This window comes from Salvia hispanica, chromosome 1 (genome assembly GCF_029641045.1).
Source record: "Salvia hispanica isolate PSC_SH4W2 chromosome 1, Shi_PSC_v1, whole genome shotgun sequence".
NCBI classification, from domain to species: domain Eukaryota; kingdom Viridiplantae; phylum Streptophyta; class Magnoliopsida; order Lamiales; family Lamiaceae; genus Salvia; species Salvia hispanica.
In genome coordinates, this window is record NC_142692.1 from 6,885,268 (window position 1) to 6,900,462 (window position 15,195).

The 15,195-nt window shown below is 34.7% G+C and overlaps 3 protein-coding genes and 1 non-coding gene across 5 annotated transcripts; 1 reads left to right on the forward strand and 3 right to left on the reverse strand.

Moving 5' to 3' along the window:
• The first annotated feature begins 1,229 nt into the window (after window positions 1-1,229).
• Window positions 1,230-5,044, forward strand: LOC125223163 (receptor-like protein 7). Of its 2 annotated transcripts, XM_048126175.2 has the most exons (2): window positions 1,230-2,204; window positions 2,292-5,044. In XM_048126175.2, the coding sequence occupies exons 1-2, from the start codon at window positions 1,484-1,486 to the stop codon at window positions 4,883-4,885; spliced, it is 3,315 nt and encodes a 1,104-aa protein (XP_047982132.2). In that variant the 5' UTR covers window positions 1,230-1,483; the 3' UTR covers window positions 4,886-5,044. The 2 variants fall into 2 exon arrangements, with proteins under 2 accessions (XP_047982132.2, XP_047982131.2); XM_048126174.2 differs by having other exon boundaries at window positions 1,230-5,044.
• A 1,720-nt stretch (window positions 5,045-6,764) lies between these two features.
• LOC125185673 (RING-H2 finger protein ATL66-like) lies at window positions 6,765-7,552 on the reverse strand. The gene has a single exon (XM_048082250.2). The coding sequence runs from the start codon at window positions 7,431-7,433 to the stop codon at window positions 6,978-6,980; it is 456 nt and encodes a 151-aa protein (XP_047938207.1). The 5' UTR covers window positions 7,434-7,552; the 3' UTR covers window positions 6,765-6,977.
• Window positions 7,553-7,858: 306 nt separating this feature from the next.
• Window positions 7,859-7,932, reverse strand: TRNAI-UAU (transfer RNA isoleucine (anticodon UAU)). The gene has a single exon. It is a non-coding gene; the product is annotated as a tRNA-Ile (tRNA).
• An 865-nt stretch (window positions 7,933-8,797) lies between these two features.
• LOC125218445 (transcription factor LAX PANICLE 1) lies at window positions 8,798-9,430 on the reverse strand. Its single transcript, XM_048120113.2, has one exon. The coding sequence runs from the start codon at window positions 9,410-9,412 to the stop codon at window positions 8,948-8,950; it is 465 nt and encodes a 154-aa protein (XP_047976070.1). The 5' UTR covers window positions 9,413-9,430; the 3' UTR covers window positions 8,798-8,947.
• Between the last annotated feature and the right edge of the window lie 5,765 nt (window positions 9,431-15,195).

The following is a 15,195-nucleotide window of genomic DNA, read 5'->3' on the forward strand; positions in this document are numbered from 1 at the left end:
CTGAACTCTGAAGCTAATAAAACAAAGCGAATTAAATACGATAAAAATGCATATATTACACATGAATCGCGAATTAAATTTGTCATAATTCGAGACAATAATTTGTCTCAATTAAAAGTAAATGAAGTTTCCTTATGCTTCTAAACGTGAGTACTGCATATATAATTGCTCTGAGCTATGATTAAATAATACTTATACATGAAGTCAACCTCTATGTTAGGTAATTTGATCAAATCTACATAATTGTATTAAGTTATTAGCCACCCAATACAATGCGGACGGAGCTGTCATGTTTATTTTAATCAGTTAATTAATCACTACAAGTGTTCTCTTGATTTAATTGGAATCTCCATGGAAAGCTTGACCACTACAAACCTTACCTTTATTTAAACAAAGAACATATCATATCAATCAATAAGACAAATAAATGAATTCAAAAAACACAATTGGAAACGTTGAACTTTCGTCTCCTTTTAATCTTTTAAACGAAACCATGGACAGTTTGGTCGATGGGATTGAAGAGTAAGAGAAAATGGGCCAAACCCACTTAGCACTATCGAACAAAAAAAGAACTTGTTTTCTTAAGACGGCTTTAGATATTTTACACGAGGTAATACTAAGATATACTCCAAAAAAGTGAAATAAAGTGAAAAAATACATTATTTTTAATTTGTAGTATAGTAAATTTCCCATAAAATTCACTTTCGCCCAAATTTAATCCTATGTGGCGCACCAGGATGTTCACGTCATCGGACCGCCGATTTTGTAAAAGACGTAGTTTGTAGGACGAACTTATAAAAACACAAACTTTTATTCACATGTGTATATTTTAATCACATTTAAAGTTCGTGATAAAAATCTGAATCGGCCAAGAGTTCGATGATTTTTTGGCTATTAACCCTATGAAATAAGCCAAAATAAACTTTGTCAAGGCTTGGGGGCCACGTAACAGGCTAAGTTTTTTATAGAAAGGGCAATAGAACAAAATATAAAAATAAACATTGCGTCTAGTCATGAGCAAATAATAAGAATACTACTAGTCCTAAATGTATAGAATAGCATTCCTCGTAAATAATATTCCACTTGTGACTATGGCTAAGTCTTCGTTTTGGTAAAACCTCACTTAATAAGAAGGATCCAAAGTCAGACCAAACCAATAAACTAATGGAGGGGCCGACATTAAACGCGTTGAATAAAAGATGTACAATCAAACACAAAACACACACAAAACAGAAAACACGTAGTTAACCATTTTTTACCTTGAAAAAATGGAAACTCCATCGCTGACCATTCAATCAATCTATCCCTTCCTCAAACATTTCTGCCAACCCTTTTCTCCTTTGCTTCTCTCTCAAACAAGTCTTCGCCACGCCAAAACCGAAAGTTATTTGCTTTGATTTCATTGAAAGGTGTAGCCGATGGACTATATCCATACAACTCCATCACTAGACATGTTTATGGGAGCTTCTTCCTACTCAAACCAATGATGAGAACTCCACACTTTCTTCCATGCCTTCTTTTCTTATCCCTCATCCAAATCTTAATTCCACTTCTTGTTTCCGGCCAATGCAGCGACGATCAAAGATCGACGTTGCTGCAGCTAAGGAGCACCCTTGAGTATAATTCCACTTATTCCACCAAGTTGGTGACATGGAACCAAAGTGATGACTGCTGCATATGGGGAGGAGTAGGCTGTGATCGTGCAGGCCGTGTGATCAGCTTGAACTTGGAGAACGAGGCCATTTCTGGAGGGATCGACAATTCGACTGCTCTTTTCAGTCTTCAATCTCTTGAAAGCCTAAATCTGGCTTTCAACATGTTCAAGCGTGCGCAGATTCCAAAGGGGCTTCAAAATCTGACCAATTTGTCATACCTTAATTTGTCAAATGCTGGTTTTGGCGGACAGGTTCCGATTGAACTTGCAGAGATGAGAAGCCTTGTTACTCTTGATCTGTCCACCTTGTTTGGAGGAGCTCTAGTACTTGAGAATCCAAATCTGCGGGGGCTTGTTCAGAATCTTCCAAGGCTGAGAGAACTTTATCTTGACAATGTCAACATTTCTGCTCAGAAAAGTGACTGGTGCCAAGCATTGTCTTCTTCTCTACCCAACTTAATGACGCTGAGCTTACGCAGCTGTGGTCTATCAGGCCCTCTTGATCCTTCACTTGCAGGGCTTCATTCTCTGTCAGTTCTACGCCTTGATGGTAACAATCTATCAACAACTGTACCGGAGTTCATTGCAAAATTTTCAAATTTGACAATCTTGACTCTGGGAAATTGCTTTCTGCAAGGTATCTTTCCAAACGCCATCTTTCAGGTACCCACTCTACAGATTCTTGATTTTTCCACCAATGAGAATATCAGTGGAACCATTTCGAATCTTCCAGCGAACAGTTCTTTAAGGACTATGGTGCTTAGCTACACTAATATGTCAGGTCGGTTGCCGGACTCCATTGGCAATCTGAAAATGTTATCTAAGATAGAGATTTCTAGTTGCAACTTCACTGGGTCGATTCCGACTGCCATCTCCAATCTAACAGAGCTAGTCAATGTGGATTTTTCTCTCAACTCTTTCATTGGTTCAATACCCCCTTTTAGGATGTCCAGTAAATTGGCATACCTAGATCTCAGTCGCAATTCTCTAACCGGTTCACTTTCTTCCAACCATTTTGAAGGCCTCTCAAGTCTTGAGTATATAAACTTAGGTTCCAATTCTTTGAATGGGAGCATTCCTTCTTCTCTGTTTGGTCTCCCTTCACTTCAGAGGCTTCTTCTTTCCAACAACACATTTAATGGCCAGATTGAGGAATTTCAAATTCCGAATCCCTCTAATCTGGATACAGTAGATTTAAGTGGGAACCAGCTTGAAGGGTCCATTCCAGAGTCCTTCTTCAAACTTGAGGGGTTGAGTGTACTATCACTTTCTTCAAACCTCTTCAATGGCACCTTAAAGCTGGAAAAGGTTCAAAGGTTTCCAAACCTCACAAGACTGGAGCTTGGATACAACAACTTGTCTGTTGATACAAGCAGCAGCAATTCAAGTTCATCCGAGTATCCCCAGCTAAGCCGGTTAAATCTAGCTTCCTGCAACTTGTCCAACTTCCCTGATCTCAGAAATCAATCCAAACTTATATTTCTGGACCTCTCAAAGAATAATATCAAGGGAGAAGTACCTAGTTGGATTTGGAACCTTGGAAATGGATCTCTCATTCATTTGAATCTTTCTAGTAATTTCCTGGTAGATCTCCAAAGGCCTTTCGAAATCCCTCTTTTTCTTGCAGTTCTAGACTTACACTCAAACAAACTTAGAGGTGAGTTCCCACTGCCGCCAGCATCAGCTACCTATGTAGACTACTCGACCAATAACTTTCAGCAGGCCATTCCCGTTAACATAAGTGGCTTTACTTTGTTTGCACTGTTCTTCTCTCTAGCAAACAATAGCCTTAGTGGAACAATTCCTGAATATCTTTGCAATGCATCTTACCTTCAAGTTCTAGATTTGTCTGACAACAACTTGAGGGGTCATATACCAAATTGCCTAGTAAAGAGTTCTACTCTTGGAGTGCTGAATCTGAGGAGAAATAAAATCAGTGGTGAGATACCAGATTTGTTTTCTTCCACCTGTGGTTTAAAAACATTGGACCTCAGTGGAAATAACCTAGGAGGAAAACTCCCACTGTCCATGGCCAACTGCACATCTTTAGAAGTCTTGAATGTTGGAAGCAACAAGATTGAAGATACATTCCCATGCAAGCTGAAAGATTCTTCTGGCTTGCGCGTTCTTGTTCTGCGCAACAACAAATTTTATGGGAATATCAGTTGTTCTGAGGTCAACGGGAGCTGGCCAAATCTTCAAATCATTGATATAGCTTCCAATAACTTCAGTGGTCCAATAAATCCGAAGTATATAAAAAGTTGGAAAGGAATGATGCTAGAGAATGGCACAGAGTTGAGGGGACGCCACATACGCTTTGATTTTCTGATTAACTTGTACTACCAGGATGCAGTAACAGTTACTATCAAAGGCCTAGAGCTGGAGCTTGTCAAGATTTTGACAGTCTTCACTGCTATCGATGTCTCTTGCAATAATTTCAGCGGGGACATACCCCATACAGTTGGAGATCTCAGCTCACTTTATGTTCTCAACTTATCACACAATTCATTCTCAGGTGCAATTCCAAGCTCCATTGGAAATCTGAGTCAGCTTGGATCACTGGATCTCTCAGACAATCAGCTGACAGGGAAAATACCACAAGAGCTTGCAAAACTGAACTTTCTCTCGTTCCTGAACTTATCTTACAATAACTTGTATGGAATGATCCCAACAGGTAGCCAATTTCAAACCTTTTCAGCAGAAAACTTCGAAGGAAATTCTGGGCTGTGCGGATTTCCTTTGGACAAAAGTTGTTCATCTGTTAAAGCATTGCCAACACCGAGATGGAAAAACATAGATTTCAACTGGCAATTCATATTTATCGGCTTGGGATATGGAGTTGGAGTGTCATTGATTCTTGCACCTCTTGCATTCTCCAAGGAGTGGAGGGAAAAGTGTGAAGAGCAAATGGATCAATTTTTGAAGCTGCTCTATCCGAGATATGGATTCAGTTACATCAGATATGATGACAAGGTTGAGGTGATAAAAAAGTATGAAGATCATGAGATGACAGATGATGATGAAGACGATGATGATGAAGATGATGAAGACGCGGGAAGCATAATACAAAGCGGAAGATTCTGCATTTTTTGCACGAAACTCGACACTCAGATCAAAATAGTGATGCATAATCCCAATTGTACATGTCATTTCTCGCCTCCCAGAATCTCTTCCACACCCACATCATCATCATCATCTAGCTTACTAGTCATATATCGCTCAAGCTTTTGAATCTTCTCTTCTTCCTTTTTTTGCTTGGTTCTTCATTCTGTATAGATACATAGATAGGTAGGTGCATTTTCTCAGCAATTTTTGGAGAATTTGTTTATGAAGCAATTGTTACTCACTCTGTCATTCAGAAGAAAAGAAACCTTTTGTCAGTTTATTTGACATCACAGAGTAATTTCGTCGAATATATTATGTGCTTAACCCCAATTTACAAAAGAAAAATATTGAGATTTCGAAGTATATAAACATGAACATAACATGAACATAAATTTGGCAGAACAAAGTGAAGAAGTGAACCTCGTTGGAGACATTATCCAGCAGGCACAACTGAATTGATAGCGCACGAGGTGGAATTTTGTTTTCGAACGTTATATGAGCAGGAAATTTCTTAACTGTCCAAATAAAGGAGGGAGTGATCCGTAGATGCATAACACAATTTACTTTGGGGCTTACACCATTTTACTTGCATATAATTTTGGGCATATAAATTTGCTCTTTTATTGGGTCTGTTACGGTCCATTTTCCAGCCCACCATCCCCAATCCGTATTCTCTAATGTAGGGCTTGGGAAAAATACTGAAATACCGAAATACCGGTCTTATTGTACCGAAAAAATATCGAAAATACCGAATTTTCGGTATACCGTGACTTTCGGTATGGTATGATACCTTACCGAAAGATTCCGGTAAGGTAACGGTATGAATTTTCAAATACCGCGGTATACCGCTGCATACCGAAATTCGGTATATATCGTAATTAAGGTATGTACTGTAAATTAAGGTATATACCACAAAAATATAAACAAAATTATATATAAAATATATTTTATATATTTTTAAATTATAAAATCTATTGTGAAATATAAATATAATTATGAATAAATTATATTTATTTTATTTTTAAAATTATAAATTATAAATAATATTATAAAAACTCTAATTTTCTATTTTAATTGATGTTGAAAGTCAGGTATACCGCAAAAGTAAGATATACCGAACTTCGGTACGGTATACCGAAAATAAGGTACGGTATCGGTATGGAAATTTGTCATAGCGAAAATAAGGTATACCGAAGTTCGGTATACCGAAAACTTTGGTAAGATAAAGGTATGACTTTTTCGCATACTGTATTTACGGTAAAGTATACGGTATGGTAGTTTCGGTAAGGTATACCTTACCTACCCACCCCTACTTTAATGTGATAGAGTACATTATTTCAATAAATATACTATTACTACTACTATATACATTATTACCGAAAAATATATTCCCCCATCCCTAAAATTTGTTGCCTATTTTCATTTTCCTCCGACCGAAAAAATTGTTATCTTTTAGTTTTACATTTTTTTTTTTTCAGTGGACCCATATTCTACTAATCTATTATCACTCACATTTTATTATAAAATTAATACTATATAATTTACTATTTTTTTAGGTCACTTTCTATTACAATTTTTTAATATAAATTTTGATTAGTAATGTTTTTTTATTTAGAAGTCAATAATTTGAATCACCTAAAAAGTATGTGTCTGAGTCGGTGAGTGTATTATGCAAATCTAAAAGATTGATTAATGTCAACATAGATAAACTAAATTCAAAGTATTTTCTCTAGTAAAATGAGTAATAATTTTTATAGATCGATAATATTAATCTTGAATGTCAGCTTTATATGTGTTATTATAGCGCTTGCTAGTTAGATCTTAAAATGTTTGAAAATTTTGAATGTCATATGTCAGTTTTATTCTCATTTGTAGCGCTTACTAGGACTACTATTTAGTCGAATCACCACTTATTACAAAACTCATTGCAATCCCCAGATTGATCTTTAAAGTTTTAAAATTATCAAATCAATGAAGACACTTTAGAAGTGAATGATTCGATCGATTAAATAATTGCCAAAACCAAATAATTTATATCAATATGTGTTCGATATCGATTACACCACACACTTAAAAATTCACACGGATGCAAAAGCTCCAATAATTGTGCGACTAAACTAATAATAATTCACCAAAATTAAAATTCAGCAAAGCCTGATTGCTTTATATGAAAAGAAGAATAGTGCTATTCCGCGCTGGCGCAAACAGCCACATCAATTCAAGGCAAAGGCACCACCCACATCCCCGCCTCGAGCGAGTCAACCCGGTGCACGCAGCCTCTGCATAGCGGGCAACTCGAGCGAGTCCTGAGCCACTCGTCGACGCAGTCCGAGTGGAAGCCGTGGCGGCAGAGCGGCAGGACCTTCACCCTCTCCCCCTCCTGGAAAATGCTCAGGCAAATGGCGCACTCGGCGCCGCCGTGGCTGGGCTTCATGGCGAAGGAGGAGACGGGGAGGGAGCTGATGGAGGCGGGGTCGAGCCCCGCCTCCGGCAGCGCGGTGGAGGCGGCGTGGTGGCGGCGGCGGGCGCAGGCGTAGATGAAGTAGAGGAAGAGGAAGGTGGTGAAGAAGACGAAGAAGAGGCAGAGGGAGCCGAGGAGGGGGTTTTTGGCGTTGATCTTGTTGTTGTCTTTGAAGTCGGGGAAATGGATCGGCTCGAAGTTTTGGGAAGCCATGCATCAAGATCAACTAGTGTAGTGTGTGTGTTGTGTAAAGTGGAGGTGGAAAATCTATGTAAAGATGAGTGTAAATATGGGTGTTAGATATCCTACTTTACTACTTGGCATAGTACTTTTGCATTTTATGTAGTTTGTTGTTGATATATGTCAAGTTTAAGGAAACGTTTTATATAGTTTAGATTTAGTATACAACATCAAATAAAGTCATCATCGTGTAAAGTTACACCCTCAGTATCCACAAATAAATACTCTCTTTTCCACACATCAAAAAACATTCATATGTCATATTCAAACTCTGGACCAGATGATATTTAACGAAGCCGTTTAAAATTTAAACAATACTATTAATAAAACAATGAACAATTATTGGAAAACACTTCAAATTAAGCAAAAAACAACAACTATTTAGCAACCGTTTCAATTGGTCCCGGCGGGGCTCGAACCCGCGACCTTCGGCTCATAAGACCAACGCTCTAACCAACTGAGCTACGGGACCGATGATAATTTGATAAATCTATTTATTTATATAAAGAATAGTTAGATATCAACAATTCCTTTCAGAAACATTCGTCAAAAATCGTGTTCCTTATGGAGAATACATCAACAGGATTATAATATAGCTCAACAACTGAAGAGAAAATTGACTTGATTTGATAATTAAGTTCTTTCACGGTTGCACCTCATTAATTGCATGTTAAAAGGTTAACTTTAGTTATTCGATTTTAATTAATCCTCCCCTTTCAACAAGAGGTCCTATATTTTTACTTTTATACTGGTGTGTTTATACTTGTTTAGTTAATTAGTTATATTTTGCTAGTGCAGGATTATATTGGGATTGACAAGTTCAGGGGGGGGAGGTCCGAGAGTGCTGAAAGTAGCATTAATTAATTAAGGAGATAATGTAAGAGCTTATGTTATATAAAAAAATGATGTATACTTTTGAAATAATTGTACTAATTTCCACACCTGCTGATGTTATGTACCCCATTAATCACTTCACAGAGACTTAATTTATTCAATTTGTCGATGATGCCTAGCCTAATTAAAATGGAAAAAGAGACACTTCTTAATGATTTAATGACGAGCTGGTCATGGTTCGATCCATCTACCTAGCTAAATACATGAGTTGTAATTTGTGAATATATATAATATGCATGGTCTAGTTTATCTTAATTTCTTTATATAATTATGGCTTTCAACTACTCCCACTTTTTTTTATCAATGAATTTGATCAATGCCACAACCAATACTTCATTTTGACTATATTAAGCTCAACAATCTCTACTTTTTTTTTTTTAATCATGACTATATTTAAGCTAGTAGTACTAATAAATGAACTATAATCACAATCATAATAATCATTGCATTTCCCTTCACATCATAATTTTTACAAGCATAGGAAACACTACAAAAATCAAGCACATATCCATATAGCTAGCATATAACTTAAAAGCACATATTCAGCAAATCTTGTTTCCAATTAACCTAGCTAGAGAGAGATAGAGAGGAAATCAGTTCTGCATAGAGGCATCAGAACCCCAAATATGTTCACCGGAAAACCAAGACTCCGGCAACTCCCCGCCCTCCGCAAGCATCCGATCCACGGCGTAGCAATCATCGCACGCCCCACCATCATAATTAAGCGCGGAATGATTCGGTTGAAAGGCGGAAACAGCGGGAGCAGCATCAACCAAGTCGATCATGGCCTGGTGCAGCCAAATCTGATTCTTGAGAAACTTGACATACTGGATCGCTTGCTCAAGCATCGACACCGTGTCCATCCTCGACCCGCCCGGGACAAGGCTCTGCAGAATCTTGAACCTGTCGCTGATGCGGTGCCGCCGCTGCCTCGCTGCCACGCTCTGGGGGTCGGTCGAGAGCTTCACGGCGGCGGCGGGGGCGGCCCTCTTCTTCTTATTCTTCGCCGCGGAAGTGGAGCCGCACGAACTAGGGTTTGAAAAGGAGGAGTGATCCATGTATGTTGCTAGAGTGTTTGATGGATGGAAAGTTGGGATTTATGATGTTGTGAATGTTTGAAAATGTGATTGTCATCATATATATAGTATACACCGCAGAGTAGGGTTTAGGGTATATATATCTATTGAATGACCCTCACGTGCTCGACTATGGTTGATGCACTAAAATGTTAATGGTGTTGGAATTACTTTAAAACTTTAAATTTGCACTGCTCTTGCAAAATATGGCGAAAGCATCAGTTTATTGTGTTTAGGGTTTTATTATAATTACAGTAACTACATAGAGTTTCCAAACTACTCCTTCCGTCCACGAATAGGAGTCTCGTTTTTCCATTTTGGTCCGTCTACGAATAAGAGTCCCGGTCATAATTACCATAAATGGTAAAGAAACCCCACATTCCACTAACTCATTCCACTCGCATATCATTTAAAACTAATATATACAAGTGGGACCTCTATTCCACTCACTTTCTTCCACCCACTTTTCTTAACATTTCTTAAAATCTGTGCCGTATAGAAATGGGACTCCTACTCGTGGACAGAGGGAGTACTTATGAAAAGTGTCATTGTTCTGAAGTCATTTTTTTAATATTGTTTATATATTTCAATTTCATGAAACCATAGTTTTTCTGATATCTTTACAGTTCGTTAATTTTTGTGGCGTGTTTGCTTTAGTTGTTGATTTAGTAACACAACTGTATCTTTTTATACCTCATGACATATTCAAAAATAATGCAATATTTATTACTCCATAAGAGATTTTTTATTTTCAAACAGAATAAATACATAGATATATATAACTAAAATATTTAATTATATTTTTTTGTAACTATTATATTTATAACAAAAAATAAACTTAGTATTAGTAAAAAAAAATTACAATTAATTAATAAGTGGCACTGTATATTCATATATGTGCACAGTGACACATTTCATTGAAAGGCAACCAATCTGTGGCTCGGATTTGTGTGATCACCTATATCTAGCTAGGGCCTAAGACAGTAAAAGTAGTCAAAGCCCTATATATGTATATTTTATACCAAGAGTGCTCCACATTTTGTTCTAAATGAAGTACTATCAAATAATATTCTAAACAAAATTAAAAGGGAAATAAAAAGTTATTTCTAATAGTTTGTTGTGCTAAAAAAAGTGATGCGGCTGACAATTTTATTGATTAACTAGCTAGAATTCACTTCTTATGAGTTATATACTCCACAGTTTAATTTTAAACAAAAAAAAAAAAAAAAACTTTTTAGTAGTGAGTGGTACACGAGTACAAGTGGTTTTTTAGCAATCATTGTTGAAGTCAAGTTGTGTGTGTGGGAGTGGCTATTTGACAAAACGTACTTGATGCAAGTGAAATGTCAAATTAAATGTATGATGTTATTTTTCAATTTGGATTATAGTTATATCTATAAGTACACTCTTTGTCTATATATTTATTTGCAAGTAGATTGTAGCTGAGCAGAAGGGAAAGATTAGGAGGATTGCTGGTGTACTACTTCAGTGTTTGATTAGAATAGAAAAGGATCAAATCCCAATGAAATTATAATGATCACAAAGAGAAAAGAGAGGGGGGCCTCGAGACATCTTGTGCTTTCAAAATAGGACATTTGACGATCGCCATATTGTTTCGTCTTTGTCTTTAGATCCCTAGGATCCATGCTGTCCCTCTCTCTCCTCTTTTTAAATTTTAATGTACACATTTTGAGGGATCAATTTTTGAGATTGGATTGATTTGTCGTAATTTGAATGTAATTTTGAGCAAAATCAAATGGTAACGACGAAAGGGGACGATGGGTGCATTTGGTCATGAACTACATACACTATAGTTATGGTTCATGGTAATATTAATGGTTAAATATCAAACTATAATTTTCGAAAATTGCCAAAAAGCTAAATAGAACGAAAACAACAAAACATTTTGATTTTAATGATAGATTTGATCGGTTTGATTCTTCTAAGTATAAAATTTCAATTGCGTTTCTAAGGAAATAGTCATATAGTAACATTGGAGTGATTAAGAGCCTTTTTCTTCATTCTCACTTAATAAATAATTAGTTGCTTTCTCGCTAAAGACTAAAGAGGAAAGTGAAACCCGAATATCGCTTCTTTTAAAGAACTTTGAATTTTTTTGTCTTTCCTTTTCAAACTTTTGGGAGATTTCGATATCTTGGAACTGTTTATCCTTAAATTGAGTGGTTTTGCGGCTGTAATTAATGTTAATACAAGGTTGTCGTGTCTAATTATAGAAGTATTGTTTTATTTGTTAATTTAAACCTACTATATAGTAGTATTAGGTTAGGTTATGTCCTTTTAGTAAATTTTTTTACTACAGTTTTTTGTAAAAGGTAGAAACAAAGATTTATTATCGCCTTCAATTATATTTTTCGATGCTATTGAGCAAAGGATAATAGGAAAGAAAGTTGAGCAAAAAATTAGTTTAATAGCTTGTCGGTTTTGCCAAAAAAAACAAGTACTTGTAGGCTTTGGACAAGTATATAACTACATAAGTAAATTATAAAACACTCTCTACGTTTCATTCGAAATATCTCTCCTTTTGGATAGACACTATAAGGAAAATGAGATCAGAGCATAAGGAGTATGGACTCATCACTCATGTGTATATATTTTTAAAAGAAGTTATATAAAGAGAATTACTACAAAACTAACTATATGACTAGAAGTTCTTAAAATTTTCTAAAATAAAATGGATCTCTTCAAATAAAACCACTCAAAAAAGAGTGAAACATTTCGATTTTGACATAGAGAATAAAATGAATCAAGTAAAAGATAAATAGGCCAATGTAAAATTATTGCTCTCAAATGTTAATGAAAATATAAATTTATAACACTGTATTTTGTATTTTTAACACGGCTCTTGTCACACTATATAATGCTAAAGTAATAAGACAAACACTTAACCAAAATGTGATAAACTCACAAATTGGTTATTCACTATTTTTTATTGGACCATAAAATATTTATGAAAATGTAATCTATAACGCGTCATCTAATTAACAAACAAACAAGCATCTTATACACACACACATATTCACATAGATATAGTTAATAATTTCCAACACTCCCATGTGTTTTGTACTTATAAGGTTGAAATTTGGGTCCAATGCATGTTACCGTTACATCATAGTCGATGACTCTCTCGTAAAACAAATGTGCTCATTTATGGACTAGCATTAACTATAGTTTTCTTCATTAATTATTCATTTGTTTCCCTTATATAAAAGTCGAATAACTAAGATCCAATTCAATTCATATACTAAAAAAATACTATGAATCATATGAATATGATCATAGTATGAAGTTCAACTTAATCATCGAGTTTTAAAATACTAAATCAATAGAGTTTTAAAAAAATTACTATTAATTTTTAACATTTTTCCATCTTGATTATTGTTGGACCCGGTATTTTCTTTTTCATTTTCAAAAAAAAAAAATCTTGTCGTTTCATCTAGAGTTTGTTATTGTGCATTTATAGCTCCGCCTCCCGGCATCTGCAGACGCAGATAGATCTCTATTATGTAATTAATGTAGAAATGTCCCACTTCAACGAAAATATAAATTTATGTAAATAAATACTTACATTTCTATACTATCTGTGCATAGTCATGGAAGAAATTAAATCTACTAGTCAGTAGTCACTTAAATTTTAAATTATTAGTACTTTATTTACTAACTATATACATGTGAAAACTCGAATGTGATTTTTATATCACACTACTCGACTAAAATTAATTACTGTAATTAATTAACTCGGATTTATATGAATGTATATAAGCGTTTAGAGTTGTGATAAATGTTGAACTAATTTTGAAGATCGAACTAGAGACCAAATTAGAGCCATTAGATTTTGTTTTTTTTTGATGAAATTCGCTGATGTAAAAATTATTTCGGTCTTCATTACAAGCCCAATTTACTTCATTCTAGCATGTTTATTACTTCATTCTGGTACGTAATACCTAAAAATTACAGTATGTTTTTACTTACTTCCAGTAGGTTTTGAAATGACTCAATGCATGCTTCATTCGAATTCATTGAACTGAGTTTTTACTTTTTTTCACTTTAAAAAATACAATTCATTCCAATAGGTTTATTATTTCATTCAAAAACGTTATTACTTCATTGGACAAGTATTTACTTCATACTTCAAATGTTTCTACACACACTTCATTCAAATAGTTTATTATATAATTCAATGTGCTTATTACACCATTCAATTAGGCTATTACTTCATTTTGTTGTCATAACTGGAATTTCGGGATTATCACAACATCGACGAGAGAGTCTTGATGTCTCAGACCGCGAAACAGCATGTATGTATTGGAATGAAGTAATAATCATATTTTAATGAAGTAAAAACCTACTGAAATGAAGTATTTAATATATTCTGGAATGAAGTTAAATCCTCATAATATTTTATGACTTATTTGCCCTGGGCTGAAGTAAAAGAGGCTCGTGATGAAGGCGGAAAATAATTTATACATTTGCACATCTCATCCATAAATTATTAAATCTAAAAACCCTAATATGGTCTAATTCTGTGGTTCGACAATAAGGAGTGAATTTGCATATAACGGGACTATGCTTGCTTATATATATAAAAATATATCGACCCCACGTCAATGAATGCCTATTGTACGTAGTAGCTTTATAGTAAAAAATCTCGACTTGTTAAATGATCTCTTACCAAATGAAATTAATTAATTTATAAATTCGCAGCATCAAACAACATCAGAAACAGTGGATGCAGTCAAATAATGTAAAAATATTTTAGTCATTATAGTACTTATTTTAATAGTATATCCCCTTTTAAAGTTCGACATCTTAGGCTGTCAAATCGTTTTTACATCATGAATTATAAATTTCTAACCTACTTTCAGAAAAGCAATTTTTGGAGTGTATCAATCTCTATAACAACAATACAATGAAAAAAAAATGGATGCATCTCTTAACTTGAATCTCATCGTGTGCGAAAAATAATACTCACTTTACTATAATTAGTTTATTTCCAGTTCATTGAGTTGAGTGATTGGTCTATTTTTTGTATTTGTGATTCTATTTTTCCACTAAATATACAAAGTATGTCACATAATGCATTCAAATATTTGTATACACGATTAGAAAACAAAAGAATTCAACATAATTTGAGAATTAAAAATTGGAAAAAAGATGTGGGAGTGAAATAGCAGCATAATGAGTAGTTGAGGGAGTTGGTGAAACCCTAATTATTGTAACTTGTTCTATGCAATTTCTTTACCTGCTTTAATTTAACTGTCCAATCACCAATCCTAACTCCGAAAATTACCATCCAATCAATTCACACACTAGGTCTTTCATTATTCTTTTCTTTTGAACTGCATAATTTATGCATGAAAAATATCAAAGGAGCTAATTAAATTAATCGATTTATTTTATAATAAAAGGTATAATTCCCTTATGGCAGCAAAATTAATAAATGAAACAAAAACTGTTTTTTTTTTTTAATTTTGTTTTATCTTATTTGAATGGAGTTGTTGTTCTCCTGTGACTGTAATTCTGTAAATACGTGAAATTTATAACATGCGATTGGATGGATAGTTGGAAAAACATGATGATGATGTTTGTGTGAATTAATTTGTATGATTAGACAGTTTAATTAAACACATATCAAAAGAAGATAAAACTATGACAAACAAACAGTGATTCACAGAGTTCTTGATATCTGCGTTCACATAAATCATTTCATTTTGCTTGACGGTGAAAGAAGTTGGTTGGCATTGATG

Bases quoted from the DNA above. Each gene is read 5' to 3' on its own strand.
- LOC125223163 (XM_048126174.2), top strand. From the start codon at position 1,484: ATGATGAGAACTCCACACTTTCTTCCATGCCTTCTTTTCTTATCCCTC.
- LOC125185673 (XM_048082250.2), bottom strand. From the start codon at position 7,433: ATGGCTTCCCAAAACTTCGAGCCGATCCATTTCCCCGACTTCAAAGAC.
- LOC125218445 (XM_048120113.2), bottom strand. From the start codon at position 9,412: ATGGATCACTCCTCCTTTTCAAACCCTAGTTCGTGCGGCTCCACTTCC.